At 41.3% G+C, this 24,401-nt stretch overlaps 1 protein-coding gene across 1 annotated transcript; it reads left to right on the forward strand.

Moving 5' to 3' along the window:
- The first annotated feature begins 3,251 nt into the window (after positions 1-3,251).
- Positions 3,252-4,022, forward strand: LOC111899222 (uncharacterized). The gene has a single exon (XM_023895089.1). It carries the CDS (start codon positions 3,252-3,254, stop codon positions 4,020-4,022), a length of 771 nt encoding a protein of 256 aa, XP_023750857.1.
- The last annotated feature ends 20,379 nt before the right edge of the window (positions 4,023-24,401 follow it).

A 24,401-nucleotide genomic window follows, 5' to 3' on the forward strand; every position in this document is an offset into this window, starting at 1 on the left:
TTTATTTATATAGTTTAATCTTTAAAAGAAAAATAAAAATAAAAATACATCTCTCTCTCTCTCTCTCTCTCTCTCTCTCTCAACAAAAAAAACAGTTGACCTGGTCATTTCTCACCATCTCTTCCTCCGACGAAGAAAGGAGGCTGTCGACCACCAACTTCGCAGCCCCTCCCCGCCTCCCTTCGGTCGTGTAGCACTACCAAACATGCACCCATCTCTTTACCCACTGTTATGTTGTTCTCACCTCCGACAAATTGACCATCGCAGCTCCGACAAATCGACTTAGCCACCAAGAAATGAAAACCCAAGTCGCCAATAAACCCTAAATTCAAAGTTATGTTGTTCTCAGCTCCGACAAATTAACCATCACAGCTCCGAAAAATCGACTTAGCCACCAAGAAATGAAAACCTAAGCCACCAATAAACCCTAAATTCAGAGTTTGTAGCGGCTCAACCATTGTCTTCGTTGAGTTGCTAGGGTTTGCAGTGGCACGGAAGGGCTTCAAAGACAAAGATTGGAAAGGTATCAAAACCCCCCAAGGGTTTTCAACGTTGTGTGTTCGTCGTAACAGGTGTAGAGCAGCTTCGTCCTACCAGATCTGCAACATTGTCGGATCTGTGGCTGTTTGAAGGTGAAGATCCATTGAACACCCTATCTTACCAGATCTCCACCTCGAGCGTTGGAAGACAGCGTCGACAACTACTACATCGTCACAGCCTTGCTCTCACTTTCACCATTTTAGGGTTTGCAAACCCTAGCTCCGTCCGACCCTTTTCATTAAAAACCCTAGCTTCGTTTGAAGAAGCTCTAATAGTCGTATCATCGCCCGTCATCACTGGAGATATTTGTTCGTCGTAGTTCATCCGGTGTATCGTCGCCGCCACTTTCTTTTGTTTTTAGATCAACAAACATTTTTGATACATTTTAACTGGTAGTAGTGGTTGTAGCCAACTCAGTCTAGTTCTGTAGCTCGATCCGACTTTCATATGATGCAAGGGTGTTAGTGGAGGTGTCCATAGGTGTTGTTGTCGACGTTGATTAATGGTGGTGCTAGAGTTGATCAGTGGTCGTAGGTGTGGCGGCGATGACCGGTGGTTTTGGAGGATTCTAGCAAAAAGATGTGAGGAATATAGGAGAGAGAGAGAGAGAGCTATTTTCTTTTTCTATTTTTTTTAATATTAAACTATATAAATAAATAAATAAATAAAACAGGAAAAGCAAAAGCAAGGGCAAAATCGTCATTACAAAAAAGTTTAAAGTAAATTGGACCAAATTGCCAAGAAAATGAAAATAGTTGGACCATGAGTGCTAGTCCAAACCTGTTTGGCCCAAAGTGGCAATTTCGACCTAACCACAGAGATCATTTTTGCAATTTTGTCAATCATTTTTACTGATGTTGCAAAACTTGTTAGGCGTTCTAGGCGACCGACTAGTGCCTAGCGAATATTTGGTTTAGGCGGGGTGTACTCGGTGTATTCAGATTAGATAAATTATATGAAACTAATTTTAAAAACAAAATTTATTTATAACAAATATAACAAGTTTATTAGAAGTTATAACAAAATAGGTAAATATTAATAACAATTATATACATTTTAAAAAAAAAAATCGAAATTTCTGAGTTTTTTCGATTTTCTATGATTTTGACCGATCTTAACCGAATTCGATTGATTTTGACCGATTCCGAGTTTTAGGCCGATTCTTAATTAGGTGCATTGACTTCTACCCGATTTCGATTAATCGGCCGCCTAGGATGACTTTTGCAACCTTGATTTTTTACGAATTGTACTAATGAATTGTTTTAGTAATTTAATGATTTTTATCAATTCCAAAATTTTGGTTTTAATGGTTTTTTAGAGCATTGTTTTTATAGAACGATAGAGATTTTATTACCGACTAGCAAGAAAGTAGCCAAACAAAAACATCAAGAAACTGCAAACAAGTGGTTTTGGAGCCAACTTATCCGGTTAATATGTTTTTTTGGACCTAACATTACACCATAAGAAAGTCTAAGTGACAAAGTTGTCAAAAAGTTGTTCCGGTTTTGGCTTCTGAGTCGCAAAAAGCAAGGCATTTCGAAATTTCCAAATGTGCCACCAAGCCGAAATAAACCCTCAACCCACGTTTTGGCTTTTCCATAAAGACGAAAAGACGTTAACTAAGAGCACCAATCTAAAAAAGAGAACATAGTATGAACCTCAAAGCCCCACCAACGAAAAATCTGATCATGTAACTCCAAGGCAAGCCGACAAAAAATAATACATCAAAAGAACTTTTCAAAGTAGCATTACAAATCGAGAAAAGCAAAGGTGGCACGGAAACCCTAAGTTTATCAAGATTAACTCTAGTAGAAAGTTTATCTATATATAACCTCCGAGCAATAACATTCACCTTAATAGGGATCACTTTCTACAAGATTAACTCTAGTAGAAAGTTTATCTATAGTTAAGATGTGGTATGCAGTGAACAACGTACCAAGGGTAAAAAAAATGCAGTATGGAAGATGTGAGTTATGGTGTTGCCGCATGTGAACATTGAGAAATAGCCGTTATCTATTTTTTTTATTTCCCTATAAATTAAATTTCAATTCTTAATTTTAAATCACCAATAAACACCAAATTCCCTTTACAGTTTTCAAAAACTGTATTTTAAAATTCTTCGTCTTCCTCCACTTCATCCAATATGTTGGCGTTTTAGGAAGCGGGGTTTATCGAAGACGTCAGGCACACAAAACTTGCTTATTTGGAAGAAAATGAAGGCGAAAGTTCAAGTCCAAAAACAAGAAATCCTCCTTTAATGAGGGATTCTGAAGTTGTGCACAACCTATTGGTGAACGACTACATTTTTTTTGATGTAGTGTTCGCAGAAAAATTCAGGCGTCGATTACGGATGCATAAGGTTTTATCTTTATGCATTGTTGATGATATACAAAATCGGTTTCCATATTTTCAGCAGCGAGTTGATGGAAGAGGTAAAAAAGTTTTTTCTACAATCCAAAATATACAGCTGCAATTCGTCAACTAGCATTCGGCATGGGACCGGACTCGTGAGATGAGTATTTCATGAATTCAGAGCGCATAACACGAGATTGTCTATCCATGTTTGTTTAAGTTGTGATTATCCTCTACCTCAGTTGCTATTTACGTAAGCCTACAATTAGCGACATCTATCAACTATATATTACACATGGAAACAAGCATGGTTCCCTGGAATGCTTGATAGTATTGATTATATGAATTGGGGGTGGGTAATGTGCCCTAATGCGTGGCACGGTCAGTTTACGCGGGGTGATCAAAAACAACCGACAATAATTTTAGAAGAAGTGGCAGCATATTACCTTTGGATTTGGCATGCATTTTTTGGTTCATCGGGTGCCAACAACGACATCAATGTTCTAGGCCAATCACAAATATTTAACAACATCTACCTTGGGAAATCATATGATGTACCGTTTGTAGCAAATGAGACGTCACACAAGCGTGGGCATTACCTTACTGATGGAATATATCTCGAGTTAACAGTATTTTTGAAATCGTTCACATGTCCAAATGATGAAAAGCGATTAAAGTTTAAAGTGGCACAAGAATCTACTAGGGAGGGTATCGAGCGCACATTTGGTGTCCTAAAGAGGCGTTGGCAGATACTCTCTGTACCAGCACAATCTATGGAGTGCAGACGAATAAGTAGTTTGATGTATGCATGTATCATATTGCATAATATGATTTTAGAAGATGAGGAGAGGGCAATTCGCCATTACAACGAGTCTGAGAATTTACCAAATGTCAAACGAGTTGGTATTGGTTCGGAGGCTTACATGGTGAACAAAGCGGAAATGTACGACCGAGTTAGACACCACAACTTTCGTGCTGATTTGGTGGAACACGTCTTCAATGTTCGAAGGGAACCCATTGTCGACGATTTTGTTAAAGACAACTTATTCAACGATATAAATGAGGAATTGGAAATGTTTGAAGGAGATGGTGATGAAGATTTTGATGATGTGTCAAATGAAAATGATTAGACAACTTGTTCAACTATGTTTCAATTTTTTTAAATATGTTTTGTTTTTTTAGCATGTATTTTGTTTAATAAATGAAGTATTTTCATTTCATTTATTAATTGTTTACATTTTATTCAATTAATAAAAAGTATGGTAAAATGAGATATGACATCTACCGGTTTTGTATGATATGGTAAAAAATGACGTGACATTTAAAAAGTATGGTTGATATAAAAAGTATGGTTGGTATGTTATGACACTCACTGCTCTTACACCTAAGACATCTACATCTACTCCTATTTATTATATATTTTATTTACAACTTGATAACACTAGAGAATAGTTGTTATATCAAAAAGCAAAAGAATAAAATAACTAACAACACCAATTTTGTATTACATTATTTTTAGGCCATATTAACATATTGAATTTTAAAACTTATGTGTATAATTTATGATTGTTAAAATCGTGATCTTTATTCACACGAATGTTCCTCCAATTCACTCAAACCAAGGCTCTGACACCAACTTGTAACGACCGTAAAAATTAAGCCAAATTAAAACATTTTAATTCATTCAAAAACCATTGAGTTCATACATCTCGTTTTCAAAATAGTTTAAACATCAGAGTATCCCCCAGAACCATATCACATAAATCATAAAACATGAGGAGCGGTACAATCACGCATTTGCCTTGCCACGATACCTGAAACAAAACACTGAACTGTAAACCCGAAAGCTTAGTGAGTGACCCGCAAAATACCAACCACACATAAACATACTCATAACATAGCACAAATAGAACAACCATGCACATCGGGTCTACTGTGGGACTGGTCCGTCGCACCGGGCCTTCAGTCCACCTGGTCCACCCTCCGAATCTAGCCATGTATATTGAGTCTATAGTGTGATTGGTCCGCCCGCACCGGGCCTTCAATCCACCTGGCACATTTCCTGAGTCTACAGTATGACTGGTCCGCCCGCACCAAGCCTTCAGTCGGCCTGGTCCACTCTCTAAGCCTCGTCACGTTTGGTCCGCCCTCTTGGGGCCTTCAGCCTATCCGGACCGCTTGCTGGGACTTCGGAATATCCGGTTCGCCCTGGGTATGTTGGCCTATAGCACAAAGTAGGACCCGCCTCAATCCAAACCCCCGTCAAACAACCATGTGCACATAAAACAATTAATCATATAACAAATCCTTAACCAGACAACAGTCTATCAGATCACATAGCATATCAACATCCTAACCAGGATTTCGACCTAACAGGTCACTAGCATAACATTACCCTATATACCGGGTACCGACCTTAACCAAGTCACTAACATAACACCATCCTAAATACCAGGATGCAGATCTAGCAAAGCAATAACATAACAAACAATACCTAGATTTCCATCCGATAAAGGGCCGACCTTGGTGCCGTAGACCCTGTTGATATAGTGAGGATAACTCACCTGCAATTGCCGACTGAAGAGATAAGACCAAGCTGCTCCGACCACCAACACGAACTTCACCTCAAAACACTCCCAAAGAACTAATTCCATAAATACCAGAATTACCACAATACCCTTGGGAGTCAAACTGGTTAACTCTTGGTCAAAGTCAAAGTCCTCAGTCAAAGTCAACCTTCCTGGTTGACTCTACTCGCTGAGTCACCCCGTCGACTAGCCGAGTTCCCATACCTAGAAAACTCTCATTACTTAACTTAACTCTCCGAGTCGCCCCAAGACTCGCCGAGTCCAATGATCTCTGAGTCCCATCCTGTCCGAATCACTAAGTCGCCAACCGACTCACTTAATACAAGGCTTTAACCAAAAGAGGTTGGGTTCTACGAACAGACTCGCCGAGTCCAAGACCAGACTCGCCTATGTCTTCAGCAGACTCGCCGAGTTGTTCTTCCAACTCGCAGAGTCCATGCTTATGTTTATACAACTTGTCGAGTACACCCAAGTGACTTGTTGAGTTCCTCCGGTTCTCAATCCATTCAGAGGCTTTTTGAGCCATGCAGGGGCTCCAAACGATAGATCCACACATCTACAACCCAATCCTCACATAAAGTTGCAAACTTTACGTGAGACCAAGGAGATATAGGCTCAAAACACACTATGGCTAGGTTTAAGGACTAAGGGGCTTCACCAAAAACTCTTAAACATAAACTTTATGACATTATGGACCATCACAAGCCTAGATCTGGAGTAGCAACCTCAGATCTAAACTAGAAACCCGAAATAGATCTCAAACAAGCTAAGGAACTCCCAAAACAACCACCAAGGATGAACCAAAAGGAAATAGCTTAAGACAATGGCTCCTTACCTCTGAGATGTGCCCAAACTGATGTAGATCCTAGATCTATACAAGCCCCTTGATGCTAGCTTCTAATTCCTCAAGCTCCTTCCACCAAATTCCTCTTACAAGCTCCAATCTCCTCAACAATGAAGCCTCACACGAAATTAGGGTTTTCTGGAACTCTCTGGGGGAATAATAGGCTGGGAGAAGGACATAAAGTCCTTTAAATAGGGTGAAAACCCTAAGTATAGGGTTTTTCTTATTCCAGCACCAACTCGTCGAGTCCAGCTTCCGACTCTGCGAGTTGGTCATTTGATTTGCGATCCAAACCCGCTCCATCTCGGCGAGTAAGTGTACCCACTCGTCGAGTCCCTTCCTTTATTTACACTTAGCACCCTTCACTTCTTGTTCCGAACTTGGGATGTTACAATTCTCCCCCACTTAAATTAGGCTTCATCCTCGAAGCCTGCGACAACACAAACTTCCGGATGATACTCCCACAATGCATCCACTGATCTCAATCGACCCAGATTCGTTCAAACATTGCCATCGAATCCTTAAAATTCACCTCTTCCCTTGCAGGGTCCTGATAACCGCTTCGAGCCGGCCACCGACTTCTTTTCTGATAACAACACCATCAACTAAGTGCCACTAGAAGACACTACCTTACTTTCGCTTTACGCATTCATTTACCACCTGCGAAACCGGATACCATTCTAAACCACCGGGTCTTGACCCAGTATTATCCCGCTATCTCTTGCCCATCTGGCACCACTTCTCTCAACTCACACCAATGGAAACTCATCCCATTTCCTCCCTGGATCAAATCCCTTACCGTTCTGACATGATGAAAGAATTCACAACTTCCGATTAACCCTCCTAAACACCCAGCTATAATGTTCATACAAATCGAACCTGCCCCAAACAGCCTCGGGCTGAAAAACCAGGCACACCTACGATGGTATAGCCATCCCTAGGATGGAACACCACTACGTCCATAGCTCATGACCACAACCATACTAGAAAACAAGGATCTTTTCCTTGCGTCACCCTCGAACCCTTTGGTTCGACACAACGGAGTGCAACCCACTTACACCTCCCTATCACGACCTCTAGGTCCTTGACCTCTGACTGTAATATCCTCATACAGTCCTCAGCACCGGTCTAGACTACTCCCGAGTCTGTTAACCTGCTGTCTCACCTTCCTTTGTCCAAACCTCCAATTTGGAACCACTATCCTCCTCCTCTTCCAAGGATACTAAAAACATGCTCGCGCATCATCCAACATTGCTACAACCTCAATGGGAATCCAACCCGTAAGTGCTACCATATATTTAGTACAACCCCAGTGCTTACTATTAATAACTGAAGTACTTCCGATCATCCATTCACACTACTGTTTTCCTTTTAGAGGACCCACACTCCTTCTGGAGCTACATACCTTTCCCTTCCAGGAAATCTACTCAACAACCCTTGCCACACCTGCAAGTGCTACTATGCTAACTCCACTCTAGACTATCCATGTAGAGCAACTGCTATTCTCGAACTCTCATATACTCCGAATCCGATCACATACTATCTAGGCGCACGCACGACCTCCATCCAACTCCATCGCCATGATCAATACTTGGAGCCATACCATATCGATTACCATTTCATGGCGACATATTCACTTATTCTCCTCATCCCGATCCACTAACACATACATGGTCTTCAACACGACTAGACCGCCTTTCTAGGCCTTCAGCCAATCTGGACCACTCTCGGAACCTTCAACATGTCTGGACCACCCTCCTGGGCCTTCAGCCTGTCTAGATCGTTCCCCGAGCCTTCGGCCAGACTGGTACACCTTCCGGCCTTCAGTCTATCCGGACTGCTCAAAACAGTCGTACGCCACCCTAAACCATCCTTCCCGGGAATCTCTCCCATGCAATCTGTTCTAGCCCTCTTGGGGTTCCAAACTCCAGTTTCGTTCCTGGAATCCTTTCCATGGCCTAACCCAAGCCTCACATCAACCAACTACTTTTCCTGAAACCATGGTCTATTCCCTGCCCACTTGGCTATCACTTGCTCCAATCGTGCCACACTCTCGGTTAACAACACTAATAAACCTGGATGCTTGCTGTTTCACCAGAGAATTTTCCAATTCTACCCACTTAGTGTACCTACTACTGTCACAACCCAAAACTGAGAATGGCGGAAACGTTCTGGGGCGGAGGACGTCATGTAATGTATCACAACAATGTAAAGTAGTAAACAAGCAACAACATCATCCATTGCATTAATAGTATAATTTTAATTACAAGTGTGTTCTTTCATAGTATAGGACAACATAAATAATGTTCAAAATAAAAGATGAGTCTTGACCGCTCCGTCTTCACAAAACCTGGTCATCGTACCTGTCTATTTGTGACCTGAGAATACAAGTTATTTTGAAAGCGAGTATCAGCAATAAAGCTGGTGAATTCGTAAGTATTAGTGTGTCTTTTATTTGTAAAACTGTAAAGTAAAGACTTTAAACATTTGGAGAAAAGTTTGTATAAATATGAAAATGTTTGTAAGTAATCATAAACGTTTGAAAACCCTAGAAAATCCCATATTTCCTACTAGTATAAAAAGTAGTCTTCTACCAAGACTTGACTGTTTTGTAAGTAAGCGTCACTGTAAATGTGACGGTTTTTTTCCCTGTTTAACTTTTAGTATAAAACTATAGTATACCTCATCGTTTATGCGTAAGAGTCGCAATATAAATGTAATAAGGAAAATAGTTTATTTATATCAAATATATCCTACCTCGTCGTTTATGTGAATATGTCACAAAGTAAAGGAAGAAAAATAACATAATAACTAAGAATGTATCCTTTTGCACTAGGATAATCACGGCGTGGAAACTCGCCGAACAGTACAACCGTGGACACCCGTCGATGCTCCTTTTCCCTACTGTAGCTAACAACTTTGGATGTGTAATGGTAAGTCCCGAAATGTTTGTAACAGATCCTATGTAATAGTATCTATTAAACGTATTAATGTTGACGTGTTCATGTAAGCGTATCTCTGTAAACGTATCAATGTAAACGTATCTCTATAAGCATATCTATGTAAACGTATTCATGTAAGCGTATCTATGTAAACGTACTCATGTAAGCGTATCTATGTAAACGTATTCATGTAAGCGTACCTATGTAAACGTATTCATGTAAGCATATCTATGTAAACATATTCATGTAAGCGTATCTAAGTAAATGTATTCATGTAACATGTAATGTATTATTATAGACTCATGAATGAACTGACTCTTGTGTGATTCATTGTACTTGGAATTGTAAGTAGTATCTCTTAACTATACCTATTATAGTTACTAGTAATGTACGAGTATAATCAAAAGTATACCTTTGCTACCCAAAGCTAGTGAACTGACTAATGGAACCTTTATACCTATATATGTATACATGATATATATATATATATATATATATATATATATATATATATATATATATATATATATATATATTAATATTTAGACAACATTCGGACGAGCAACTGATGCCCTAAGGCCACATCCCAACAAGGAAAAGGAAATAAGGCGAGCTAACCATCCTAAGTCCTTTAAACATTATTTATATAACTATACATATCTAGGCATGCATTTGACAATATAAAATCATAAAAGAAGTTTTGTAAAACCTTTGAAAAGGTTAACACTAAGAAACGATGACTTGATGTCAGTTTATAAAACGATTGAAAGTATTTTGTTTGATAAGACAGTTTAAGTATAAGGAAAACCTTTGTTTGAAAACACATTTGTAACAGAGTTTGAAAGGAAACTTACAGTATGTAAGACAATTTGATAAAGGGTTTTAAACATGTAAAAACGTTTAAGAAAGTCATTTGAAGAAATCTGTTTGGTAAAACAGTTAACATATAGTAAATTCATTTGCATGCTAGTTATTAATCACATGTGATTGATATAACAATTAGCATGATTCAACTTGTATTCCCCCCATAAAGCATTTATAAACATTTAAAAACATTTAAAAGGTTAATTAAGGGGTATAAACTCACCTGCAGTGAGCGGATCGGATGGAAGTGTCGGACAAGTACTTGGTGTCAAGTGAAGACTTAGACACAAACAATGATCCTAATAACATATGAAGACATATGTATATATATAATTAGTGATTATAACACTAATTAAACATGTATAAACATCTTAATGTGATGAAAACACTTTGGTCAAAGTGTTAGGAGACTATCGGGTTGCAACAAAGGTATGCAAGGCCTTATACGGGAGTTTATGGTCAATGGACCATGTTTGTTGGAGTTTACAGCCCAGGGGAGTTTACTCCTGGCCATAAACTCTCAATTAGGTCACCAAATGAGGCTCAAAACTTTTATAACTTAAGTGGTTAAGTGTTCCAAGGCTTAAACAAGAGGTTGGGTGAGTTTAAGGTCCAAGAATGGCCTTGTATGGCGTTTACGGTCTGGGGACCGCTTCCCCATGAGTTTACGGCCGTAAACTCATGGTAAGAAGTATCATTTCGTGTATTGAAGTCCTTAGTGAAATGGTGTAAGGTTTTATGCTAATATCCAAGGCTTACTAAGGTGTTAGGGGCATCAAAACACCCTTTAGGGGTGTTTACGGTTTTGGGAGATTCCCAAACCGTAAACTCATGTTCATGGGGGTTTTCGGTGTTTTTCAAGTGCTAAACTCATCAAGGAAAGGATATATGCTAGTTGTCAAGGCTTAGAAGGAACTAGGGCACACTTTGGCACCCATTTTAGGGTTTATGGTCCAAGAACACCTTGGACCGTAAACACCTTGTTCTTGGTGTTTCTTGGATGATTTCTTGGTATATGGAAGTATAACAAGCCTTAATATACTCTAGGATAGAAGTACTTACAATTTGGACGAAAGCTTGAAGATCCTTGGGAGAGAAATCGGGTTTTCTTTAGTTGAAATGAAAGAAATGAAGGAAAAATGGCTAAGTGCCATATATATAGTCATTAGGTTTTACGGTCCAAATGCCATTTGGGCCGTAAACTCTAAACTCTTGGAGTTTTGAGACTTCTAAGATGCACAAAATGCCCTGGAGTATACGTCCTATGTTTACCTCTTGAAGAATTAAAGGTCAAAATGCTCAAACGGATACCAAACGTGCTAAAAGGTAGCAGGAATGAGTTTGACTTTCTATGCAGTGTTTGACTGTACAGGATAGAAAATATCGGGTTGTCACAACTACTAACTTCCGCTGACAAACTGACATAACTTGATAAAGTTTCCCCCTTTACTCCAGGAACCAAATCCCTTTGGAGTGAGCAACCTCCACAGGTCACTCTCCCGACACCGTACATCCCAAATTCCAAGGAAATTCGAATCTCAACTAAACACTTCTCGCAACGCCGTTGCTATTCCAAGCAATGAGATCATATACCTTACCTTTTGACCAAGAATTCTTCTGAACGCTAACCAACTACAACTCCTAACTACTAAGATCCCCAAACATACTATGAATCATGCGCAAAAGGCGAACAAATTTACAATACCACATAATCAACAAGAAAACAAGACATCAAAATGGAAACATACCCGCAACTGCATCCGGCTCTGCCCTGACCTCCTCTGCTGTAAGCTGGAAAGTGCGTCGCTGAGCCCTCGGAGGCTCCACTCCACCCGGACCTCCACCCGTAATCCTCAATGTGGCCGGTGCTGGAGCCTGCACCGGTCTTGCAACAAGCTGTGGACACTTGACCATCAAGTGTCCATCTTGATGACAATGATAACATATCCTCATATCCTGAGCCGGGACCGACTGACGGCAATCCCTCGCATAATGCCCCTCTTTCCCATACTTGCGACACGCACCACCGGACCAACAAACCCGACATGACCCTTCCCACACTTCTCACAAGTGCGGCTGCTCTGACCTCCAGCCCTAGAGTCAACGGTCTTGGACCGTTTCGGCACCGGTTGCGACTACACCGGGGCCTGCCTCTGCTCTCGCACCTGCAACTCCATCTCTAACTTCGGCCGCCTGGCAGCCTCCTACAGCTCTAACAAAGTATCACGCCTCTACGTGGACACAAACCGCCTGATGTCCCTCTTGAGCATACTCATATATCGGGATATCTGAGTCTGCTCCAAAGCAAACTCCAGGCAAAACATCTCCCTCTCAGTGAACATCCTAGTGATCTCCGTCACTGACTCTGAATCCTACTTCAGCTCTAGGAACTCCTGAGCCAACCTCTCTCTCTCAACCCGTGGAACATAACAAGTGTTGAACATCTCCCGGAACTGATTCCAAGTAACCGCAACCCGCTTCACATCAGAATAAGATCCCGTAGTCAACCTCCACCAATCCTTTGCCCCGAGCCTCAAAAGGTTCAGAGCACAACTCACCCTCTGATCCGTAGGGCATGAACACGTGAAGAAACAACCCTCCACGTCTGATAACCACCTCATAGCAACGATCCGATCCTGAACTCCATCTAAAGGAGGGGGCTTCGTATTATCGAAGTCCCGATACTGAAAAACCCGACCGACTCCTCCTCCTGCCGCTGTTATAGCCGTTGTAGCTGCCGCGACAGTCTCTTCTTCAAGAGCTGCATAGCACTCATCAAAGTACTCAACCATGGCGGTCTTGATCAACCCAAACATCTCCGGCAACTCAGCCCGAAACATAGCAGCAACTTTATCATGCAGGATCTCACAAATCCTGGCATCCAACTCGTCTGTACTCATCTGACCAACGACCTCATGTAGTACTGATCCACCCTGATCACCCTCTCCTGATCCCGATCTCGAGCCAAATCCTGCCCCGAGACGTCTCGTAATCGCCATACTGCAAATGTACCACAAGATATTGGTCAATCCTCATAATAATCCCGATAACCACCTCCCAACAAAACCCTAGGGGTTGTGACTTCCTTGATACGTGTATGGGTCCTATGCTTTCAGTAGTACGGGCCCATACTACCTTCCAAACCTACCCATATTTGTATCAAGTATCACCACAACACTGTAACAATCGCATGTACATAACGAACACTTGATCCCCACTCCTAAAGGAGCACCACTATCCCATAACCGACCTACCAGTCTCACGTAACCCTCCCATCCATGAAACTTACACCAACCCTGTAGCACTAGTGTATGTTAGCCATACATAACGCTGGACCCCATAGACTTTCGAATATCCAAACCTACCCTAAGCTCCCAATCAAACAAGAACAGAACATAAGGCTAAATGAAACATTCTCAGGCTATAAGATCTTAGTTATGTATAACCATGATGCATACACCAAATAACTACAGTAATGATGTCAATTTCAAACAAAGGAAACTCTAGGCTAGCAGGCATCATATAATCAGGCAATTCTATCATGCAATTCCTGAAGACCCCTAGCCTAGTACTAGCATGTTGTTCTAACATATCACATAATCAAACAACTTGTATGGTATATTGGGGTCTACTTACTGGGTCCGGTTGATCGTACCCTATGTGTCCTCCTTTACTTATTTCAAAAAAACCATTTTGAAAACAATTTTGAAATTCCCTCCTTGATTTGAGACTAGATTCACACGAATGTTCCTCCAATTCACTCAAACCAAGGCTCTGATACCAACTTGTAACGACCGTAAAAATTAAGCCAAATTAAAACATTTTAATTCATTCAAAAACCATTAAGTTCATACATCTCGTTTTCAAAATAGTTTAAACATCAGAGTATTCCCTAGAACCATATCACATAAATCATAAAAGATGAGGAGCGGTACGATCACGCATTTGCCTTGCCACGATCTACTGAAGTACCTAAAACAAAACATTGAACTGTAAGCCCGAAAGCTTAGTGAGTTACCCCAAAATACCAACCGCACATAAACATACTCAGAACGTAGCACAAATAGAACAGCCATGAACATCGGGTCTACTATGGGACTGGTCCACCGCACTGGGCCTTCAGTCCACCTGGTCCACCCTCTGAGTGTAGCCATGTATATTGAGTCTATAGTGTGATTGGTCCGCCCGCACTGGGACTTCAATCCACCTAGTCCACTCCCTGAGTCTACAGTATGACTGGTCTGCCCGCACCGGGCCTTCAGTCGGCCTGGTCCACTCTCCGAGCCTCGGAACGTCTGGTCCACCCTCTTGGGGCCTTCCGCCCATCCGGACCGCTCGCTGGGACTTCGGAATATCCGGTCCGCCCTAGGTGTGTTACACTACAGCACAAACAGGACCCGCCTCAACCCGAACCCCCGTCAAACAACCATGTGCACATAAAACAATTAATCACGTAACAAATCCTTAACCAGACAACAGTCTATCAGATCACATAGCATATCAACATCCTAACTAGGATTCCAACCTAACCGGTCACTAGCATAACATTACCCTATATACTGGGTACCGACCTTAACCAAGTCACTAACATAACACCATCCTAAATACCAAGATACAAATCTAGTAAAGCAATAACATAACAAACAATACCCCAATTTCCATCCGATAAAGGGCCGACCTTGGTGCCGTAGACCCTGTCGATATAGTGAGGATAACTCACCTGCAATTGCCGACTTACGAGATAAGACCAAGCTGCTCCGACCACCAACACGAACTTCACCTCAAAACACTACCAAAGAACCAATTCCATAAATACCAAAATTACCACAATACCCTTGGGAGTCAAACTGGTCAACTCTTGGTCAAAGTCAAATTCCTCAGTCAAAGTCAACCTTCCTGGTTGACTCTACTCGCCGAGTTCCCATACCCAGAAAAATCTCATTACTCAACTTAACTCACCGGAGTCGCCCCAAGACTCGCTGAGTCCAACGATCTCTGAGTCCCATCCTATCCAACTCACTGAGTCGCCAACCGACTCACTTAATACAAGGCTTTAACCAAATGAGGTTGGGTTCTGCGAACAAACTTGCCGAGTCCAAGAACAGACTCACCGAGTCCAAGACAATCTTCAACAGACTCGCCGAGTTATTCTTTGAAGTCGCCGAGTCCATGCTTATGTTCATACAATTCTTTGAGTACACCTATGTGACTAGCCGAGTCCCTCCGGTTCTTAATCCATTTAGAGGCTTTTCGAGCCATGCAGGGGCTCCAAACCATAGATCCACACTTCTACAACCCAATCTTCACATAAAGTTGCAAACTTTACGTGAGACCAAGGAGATATAGGCTCAAAACACACTATGGCTAGGTTTAAGGACTAAGGGGCTTCGCTAACAACTCTTAAACATAAACTTTATGACATTATGGACCATCATAAGCCTAGATCTAGAGTAGCAACCTCAAATGTAAACTACAAACCCGAAATAGATCTCAAACAAGCTAAGGAACTCCCAAAACAACCACCAAGGATGAACCAAAAGGAAATAGCTTAAGACAATGGATCCTTACCTCTAAGATGTGCCCAAACTGATGTAGATCCCAGATCTATACAAGCCCCTTGATGCTAGCTTCTAATTCCTCAGGCTCCTTCCACCAAATTCCTCTTCCAAGCTCTAATCTCCTCAACAATGAAGCCTCACATGAAATTAGGGTTTTCTAGAACTCTCTGGGGGAATAATAGGATGGGAGAAGGACATAAAGTCCTTTAAATAGGGTGCAAAACCTAAGATTAGGGTTTTTCTCATTCTAGCACCAACTCGTCGAGTCCAGCTTCCGACTTGGCGAGTTGGTCAGTTGATTCGCGATCCAAACCTACTCCGACTCGGCGAGTAAGCGTACCTACTCGTCGAGTCCCTTCCTTTATTTACACTTAGCACCCTTCACTTCTTGTTCCAAGCTTGGGATGTTACACTTGATCCTAGGATCGTACGATCCTACGATCCCAACTACATAAACTGATTCCAATCTGGTCCGTTTTGCGGTAGGATCGTAAGATCGTTAATATATGTTTTTTAAATCAAATATTTTTTTAGACTAACTATGTTGAATATTCCTTTTGAATTGTTTATCATTGAATAATATATTAAAAATGTATTTTCTATGTTTTTGTAACATCCATAAAATTCAAGCCAATTTAAAACTTTTTAAATCATTTAAAAATTAATAATTATTACAAACATGTTTTCAAAATGGTTTAATATCAGAGTATCCCAGAATCAAATCATGAAAACATAAGGAGGTCACGATCACGCCTTCGCCTTCTTACAATCATCAGAAGTACCTAAAACAAAATCAACAACTATAAGCCTGAAGCTTAGTGAGTTTCCCCAAAATACCAACGCAATACAATCATAATCATATCATATAAACAAAAAACATGCATAATGAGCCATCAACCTGACTGAACTACCTTACAGGCCTTCAGTCTATCTGGACCGCTCTCCGAGCCTTCGGCACGTCTAGACCGCCTCTCAGAGCCTTTAGCCTCTCCGAACCGCTCGTCGGGCCTTTGGCCTGACTAGTATGCCCTCCCAGGTCTGTAGTCTATCTGGTTCGTCCAGGGTATGTTGGCCTTCAGCACAAAGCAAGTCCGCCTCAACCCAACCCCAATCAAACAATCATGTGCACATAAATATCATACGCTAGCATGTATATAACAGTCAAACCGATCTAACAAATCATTAATCATAACAACATCCTATAACTAGGATACCGACCTAACTAGTCACTAAGATATCCTATATACCAGGATACAGACCTAACTGATCATTAAGCATATAACCATCCTAACTACCAGGATGTAAATAAATATGCAAATCATGCAAATAACACAAATACAAATCTGAAAAGGGTCGGCATTGGTGCCTTCGACCTTGTGAGGACAACTCACCTCACAAGTAACTCGGAATGATAATGTCAAACTCCTCCAAATACAGCTCCAACTCCAACACCTACATCCACCAATGGTTCGCTCCCATAAATTCCTAAATTACTAAAATAACCCCATAAGTCAAACTTGTCAACCCTTGGTCAAAGTCAAAGTCAACAGTCAAGGTCAACAATCCATGTTGACCCAACTCGTCGAGTGCAGTTCACTGACTCATTGAGTCCTTCCAGAACTTGAGAAATCGTGAAAGCCCTCGTTGACTCGCCAAGTTATAGACAACTCGTTGAGTTCATGCGTGTCCAAATGTCGGGAAAACTTTAACTGACTTGTCGAGTCACCTCACTGACTCATAGAGTCCATGCCGAAACCCACCACGACTAATCTTCATCTGACTTGTCGAGTTGACCATGCAACTCGTCGAGTCCCTTCAGTCCATTTCTCATTCAGACGTTTTTAAGCTACCCCAAAGCTCCAAAATACATATCTAACCTCCTAGGGCATGGTTTCCACGTAAAGTTGCAAACTTTACGTATATAGATGGTCCTAGATGCCAAAACCAAGTTAAGGGAAAGGTTTAACCCAAAGAGAAGGGCCTAAGCTTGCTAAATATAATAACTTTATCGCTATAGGGACATAGAGGAGTCTAGATCTGAAGTTGACACTTAATATCATGACCAATACCCGAAATAGCCCTCAACCCACTAGAAAATTGCCCTAAGCCTTTGTATGAAGAGATCAACCCAAAGATAAGTCAAGGTAACGACTTGTTAACTTCAAAAAGATGCCAAGATGAAGTAGAGACAGATCCACAAGGGTAACATCCCCATTTTCACGGCCAGAAAAGACCGATTTTTGTTTATGATTTGTTTAAAAATCAGAGTAACATTTTAAATAAAAGTAATGCGGAATTTGTCCCAAAACAAAATATGATAAAGATTTATCAAAAGAATTTCCATAGAAATGTATTTCATAAAAAAGACTCGGGATGTCATGTTCGATACAGATCATAAGCATAAACAATACAACATGGGCCTTACTACATTATTCTATATTTATAGGCTTAAAACCCCTTAATATCTCATTGCAAGACATCACACCTATGCTCATGCGCCACTACCTGTAATACAAAAAACTAAGTGGGTCAGGCTTGGGAGCCTGGTGAGCACATAGGGTTTCAACCCACAATAAATAAGTTTATTAACTTTATCAAACCAAACAAACCCGATTACATGTTCCCGTTTTCCTCACTTTACGTCCCTAAAACATCTAACACAAGGGATTTAGTCTAAGGACTATCATCGGGATGGACACTACTGCTAACGGGATTCCTCAGCAATAAATGTCCTTAAGGCAACCATGTGGGGGATGGAGTACACCTGGTGAGCACACAGTTCAAATAAACACACAGTTCAAATGAACATCTACATGTTGCGAGTCTGCTAGCTTTTCCATTGGATTGTCTAGAATAGTTTGTGGTCGTCATCTATACTCCGCTAGATGAATGGATCATCAATAACATCTATAACGAGGCCTCTCATTATATAATTTTGTCACACAACAACTATTACATCTACCCATGTTTTACCCAACACATTTTGTAGATATAAAAACATATACAATTTAAATCATTTAAAACATGTATAAAATTGTTCATCCAACATAGATAGCAAGTATATAGATAACATGCACACACAACACGTAATTTATATAAAATACTTCATATCTATGTGTAAGCTGAAAGTAACTATGCACTCACCTGAGTAGGTGGTGACTCTGCGCTTGGACAACACGTCGTTACTCTTAACATAATTTTCCTTTGGCAAAACCTAGTATCATTACCACTAGGGTTTAGTCTAATATTCACCAAGACTAATTAATAGTCTAGCTATTATTACTATTATATAAGCGTTAAACGATACTTATATAACCCATAATAATAGCCAAAGTACTTATTATAATGTCCTAGTAACATTACTATATTAAAGCATAATCTATACTAAAGACAGGCTAGGTGTAGCTCACTTACAACGGGTTTTTCTCAAAACCGGGATTCACTGGAGCAGTGTTTCTGAGCCGAAAGGCTCTTTTCTCGGGGCTTCCTTCGGGTGCTAGGGGGTTTACCTAGACCTTAGGAGGGTTAGGATAGGCTAGAGAGAGTGTGTAGAGAGAGAAAGAAGTGGGGAAAGGTGTGAGAAATGAGAGAACCCGACACTTATATTTATAGGGTGAAATCTTGACGGACTCCCTGAGTCGGTGCCACGTGTCATCACCTGATGGCTTTCCTTGGGGAGAAAGCCTTGGCCCATATTCAGCCACATCACCCCTTTTGCAGCAGCATCCTTCCGACTTCTAAACCCCGTAACTTTCGCATACGAGCTCCGTTTTTGACGTTCTTCTTTTCCATGCGTAGGTAAAAACAAGATCCACAACTTTCATTTAGACTCCGTCGGCTAATTCCCAACCGATCTTAAATTTAACAGTAGGAGGAGATTAGACTGCTAAATGACCGCGGAGAATTCGTAACTCCTGCATACGGACTCCGTTTTTGTCTGTCTTTTTACTGTTGAGTTCCTATTAATGAGATCTTCAACTCTCATTTAGGTCACGTAAGCCAAAAACCACTCGAACTAAAATTCGAGTTTCGGGCCGTGCACTGCTAAGCCGAATCTTAGAAAAATCATAACTTCCTCATACGAAGTCGGATTTGGGGGTTCTTTTTATGTATGTTCTCGGTTTAACATATACTACAACTTTGGTTTAGATCACTAAGGCTAAAAAGTCCTCCATCGTAAATTCACTATTTACGTCTCCCGGTGCCGTGCCGGTTTTGCCGTGAAACTTCGGCGGGCCATAACTTCTTCGTTATAACTCAGATTTCAGCGTTCTTTATATCCATGGAATCCTTGTTTCTACCACTACAAATTTATGTAAAGATATCAGGCTTATCTCACACTTTAATTTTGACGCTTATTTTTATCCTTTATTAATTATATTTTTATAATTAAGTAATAAGCACACAAATACACATAACTCACATAGAATTTAAATATTTCATCTTTATTACTTCAAAAAGATTTATAATAGTTAATCTAGACTACTACATTGTCTAAAAATGCTTAGCCCCGAAACCCAGGTGTTACAATTCTCTCCCCCTTAGGATGATTCCGTCCGGGAATCATATATCAGCAAACACATGTGGGTAGCGACGCATTATGTTACTTTTTGTTTCCCAAGTGAGATTCGACCCATTCGAATGTTTCCATCGGACTAGCACTAAGTCGACCATCTTGCGTCGTAACTTCTTAGTCTTACGGTTAACAATTGCCTCAGGCTCTTCGATCAGCTTTTTATTCTCATCCATTCTTAACTTTGAGATCGGGATTATGTCCGAACTTCTCCCGTGAACTTCCTCAAATAACACACATGGAAGGTGTTATGAATACCATCTAGTTCATCGGGTAATTCGAGCTTGTAAGCTTGGTTCCCAATCTTCTAAAGAACTTTGAAGGGTCCAATAAACCTTGGACTCAACTTTCCTTGCTTTCCGAATCTTATAAGTCCCTTCCACGGTGAGACTTTAAGCAAAACGGAATCCCCAACTTCAAAAACCATTGGTCGTCTTTTCTTATCAACATAGCTCTTTTGATGATCCTGAGCTTCTAACATCCTTTCCCTAATCACTTTCAGCTTCTCAGCAGTCTTATGGAGTATCTCGGGGCCCATAAACTGCTTCTCTCCGGCTTCAAGCCAACAAGACGGCATACAACACTTCTGTCCGTACAAATCTTGATATGGTGCCATCTTGATGCTCGAGTGGAAACACTTGTTGTAGGAAAATTCTACCAGAGGTAAGTGCTCGTCCCAATTCCCTTGAAACTTGAGGGTACATGCTCTCAGCATATCTTCATGCATTTGAATCGTTCTTTCGCTTTGACCATCAGTTTGTGGATGGTAAGTCGTACTCAAACATAATTTCGTACCTAATTCTTCTTGTAGACTCCTCCAAAACCTCGACGTGAAACGACTATCACGATCTGATACAATTGTAAGAGGAACACCGTGAAGTCTTACTATCTCTTTCACGTAAGCATTCGCGAGCTTATCCATAGACCACTTCTCATTGGCTGCTATGAAGTGTGCACTCTTAGTGAAACGATCCACGACTACCCAAATCATGTCGTGACCGTTTTTCGTCCTGGGTAGTTTAGTCACAAAATCCATGGTGATGTCTTCCCATTTTCCCACGGGTACAGGTAAAGGTTCTAAACTCCCATACGGTTTCTGATGTTGTTCCTTAACTCTTGCACATGTCACACACTTGGCCACATACTTCGCAACATCGAGTTTCATCGTCGGCCACCAGTAGTAGGGTTTTAGGTCCCTATACATTTTAGTGCTACCGGGATGAATCGAGTACATGGTCTTGTGTGCTTCTTCCATCAGAAGATCTCTTATTCCTCCCGTCTTAGGTACCCAAATTTGATCTTGGAATACCTTTACTCCTCGACTGTTTGTTCCGAACACTAACTTTTTGCCCAAACGTTCTACCTTTCGGTCATTCTTCTCTAAAGCTTCTTCTTGAGCTTTCTTGATACTTTCCACAATCGTCGAGACGACTTCAATTATTAATGCTCTTGGCCTTTTCCTTTCAAGATTGACTTTCCGTCTGAGAGCATCTGCGACAACATTGGCTTTACCAGGGTGGTAAAGTATCTCACAGTCGTAGTCCTTGAGTAAGTCCATCCAGCATCGTTGTCTGATGTTCAACTCCTTCTGATTAAAGACATACTAGAGACTCTTATGATCAGTGAATAGCTTGCACTTTGTGCCGTAGAGGTAATGCCTCCATATCTTTAGAGCAAAAACTACTGCCGCCAACTCTAAATCGTGAGCGGGGTAGTTCCTTTCGTGCTCTTTCAATTGTAGAGATGCGTATGCTATCACCTTTTCTATTTAGGTCAGAACAAAACCCAACCCGACTCCAGATGCGTCACTGTATACCGTGAAGTCTTCAACTCCATTGGGTAGAGAAAGTATCGGTGCTTTACATAACTTCTTCTTTAGCTTCTCAAATGCCTCATCATGTTTCTCACTCCACGTATATGTAACTCCTTTGTGGGTCGAAGTTGTCAATGGAGCAGCTATCGAAGAAAAGCCTTGAATAAATTATCGGTAATATTCGGCTAATCCTAGAAAGCTTTGAATCTCCGTCGGACTCTTTGGTCGTTCCCAATTCATTACCGCTTCAATTTTTTCTGGGTGAACCATTATCCCTTCTTGGTTAACCACATGACCGAAGAATTGGACTTCTCGGATCCAAAAATCACACTTGGAGAACTTAGCGTAAAGCTTCTCCTTCTTTAACACTTCCAACACTTCCCGTAGATGCTTGCCATGCTCGTCTCAGCTTTTCGAGTATACCGGAATGTCGTCGATGAACACTATCATAGATTTATCGAGGAATAGTTTACAAACCCTATTCATCAACTCCATGAATGCTGCCGGAGCATTGGTCAGTCCAAACGACATAACCAAGAAGTCGTAGTGTCCATATGTTGTTCTGAATGCAGTTTTCTCAATATCCTGCTCTCTTACCTTCAGCTGATGATATCTTGACCTAAGATCGATCTTTGAGAGGTAGCTTGAACCTTGTAGCTGATCGAATAGGTCATCAATCCACGGAAATGGATACTTGTTCTTCACTATTTCCTTATTCAGCTCTCGGTAGTCTATGCACATCCTCATGCTTCCGTCCTTTTTCTTCACGAATAACATCGGAGCTCCCCAGGGTGATGAACTAGGTCGAATGAAACCGTTGTCCAACAGCTCCTGGAGTTGCGTCTTAAGCTCCTTCATCTCTGTTGGTGCTAATCGGTAAGGTGCCTTTGCTACCGGTGTTGTACCTGGTAACAAGTCTATCCGAAACTCCACTTGTCTATTAGGTGGTAATCTGGGGAGATCTTCGGGAAATACTTCCGGATAATCACACACAACTGGTATGTTCTGCACCTCTTTCTTTTCCTTCTTAGCATCGATTACGAATGCCAAGTATGATGCACATCCCTTGGACAAACATTTTATGGCTTTTATCAGGGTGATGATTCCAGAATTTACTCTGCGTTTGTCCCCGTACACCATAAATGACTCTTTTCCGGGTGGGTTCACCCTTACTATCTTCTTTCGGCATAATATCTCAGCATCATTGGCGCTAAGCCAATCCATACCCAAAACGATGTCAAAACCGTTTAACTCTATGGGTAATAGCTCTTCGTGGAATTCGTTTCCATTTAGGTCGATGACTACGTTCTTAATACGATTACTAACAGGTACGAACTTGCCACTGGCAACTTCTACAATCCGGGCATTATCAAGTTTTTCTACAAGTAATGCTAGTTTCCCACCAAATTTACACGACACAAAGGAGTAGTTGGCTCCGAAATCAAATAGTATATTGGCAGGCAAACCATTTACAAGAAAGGTACCTGAAGCGACGTCTGCTGCCTCCTTTGCAGCCTCGAGCGTCATCTGGAAGGCTCTCACCTTCGGCTTCGGTGGAATGTTGGGCCTTCCCGCATCTTTCTTCTTTGTGCAATCCTTAGCAATATGCCCTTCTTCACAGCACTCGTAGCACACCCTCTTGTTGATGGTGCACTCATTGGCATAGTGCCCCGTTTTCCCACACTTGTAGTCGGTTACTTCCTCGCTACATTTTCCTGAGTGCTTCTTCTTCCACTTCTCGCACTATTTCAATTCATTTCCTCCTCACCCGAACTTCTTTGAATCGAACTTGCTCTTCCTTTTTTTGCGTTTAGTAGACCCTTCAAATTTTCTCTTCTCGCCAACCTCAACTTTGTTGGCAGCTCTTCCCTTAATCATATCCTCCACAGACTTGGCAGCCCAGATAGCTGCCTCCAGAGTATGCGCCTGACGCACTGGCACCGCGTACTCCCATGGAAGTCCATTTGCATACTTATCAATTTTCGTTAGCTCATCCGGAACAAGACACAAGGCAAACTCCATCTTTTCTGTGCAGTTTTTCATGTATTCATCGATTGACATGCTTCCCTTCTTCAGGGTCAGGAACTGGTTCTCTAGCTCGAGCAAGTTTTGAGTTGAGCAATACTTTTGTTTGAATTGCACCAAAAGCTCTACCCATGTCAGTTGCAGGGGCTCATTGGGGATCAGAGTCTTCCCTAAGGTATTCCACCAATGTACAACGCCTCCTCGAAACTGACGCACTGCAAAGGTGGTTTGCAGCTTGCCTCTGCAACCGCACGTCATAAAGGCTAACTCCATTTCTGAGATCCAATTCATGAATCCGATCG

The sequence above is a fragment of the Lactuca sativa genome, chromosome 5 (assembly GCF_002870075.4).
Source record: "Lactuca sativa cultivar Salinas chromosome 5, Lsat_Salinas_v11, whole genome shotgun sequence".
Lineage (NCBI taxonomy): Eukaryota > Viridiplantae > Streptophyta > Magnoliopsida > Asterales > Asteraceae > Lactuca > Lactuca sativa.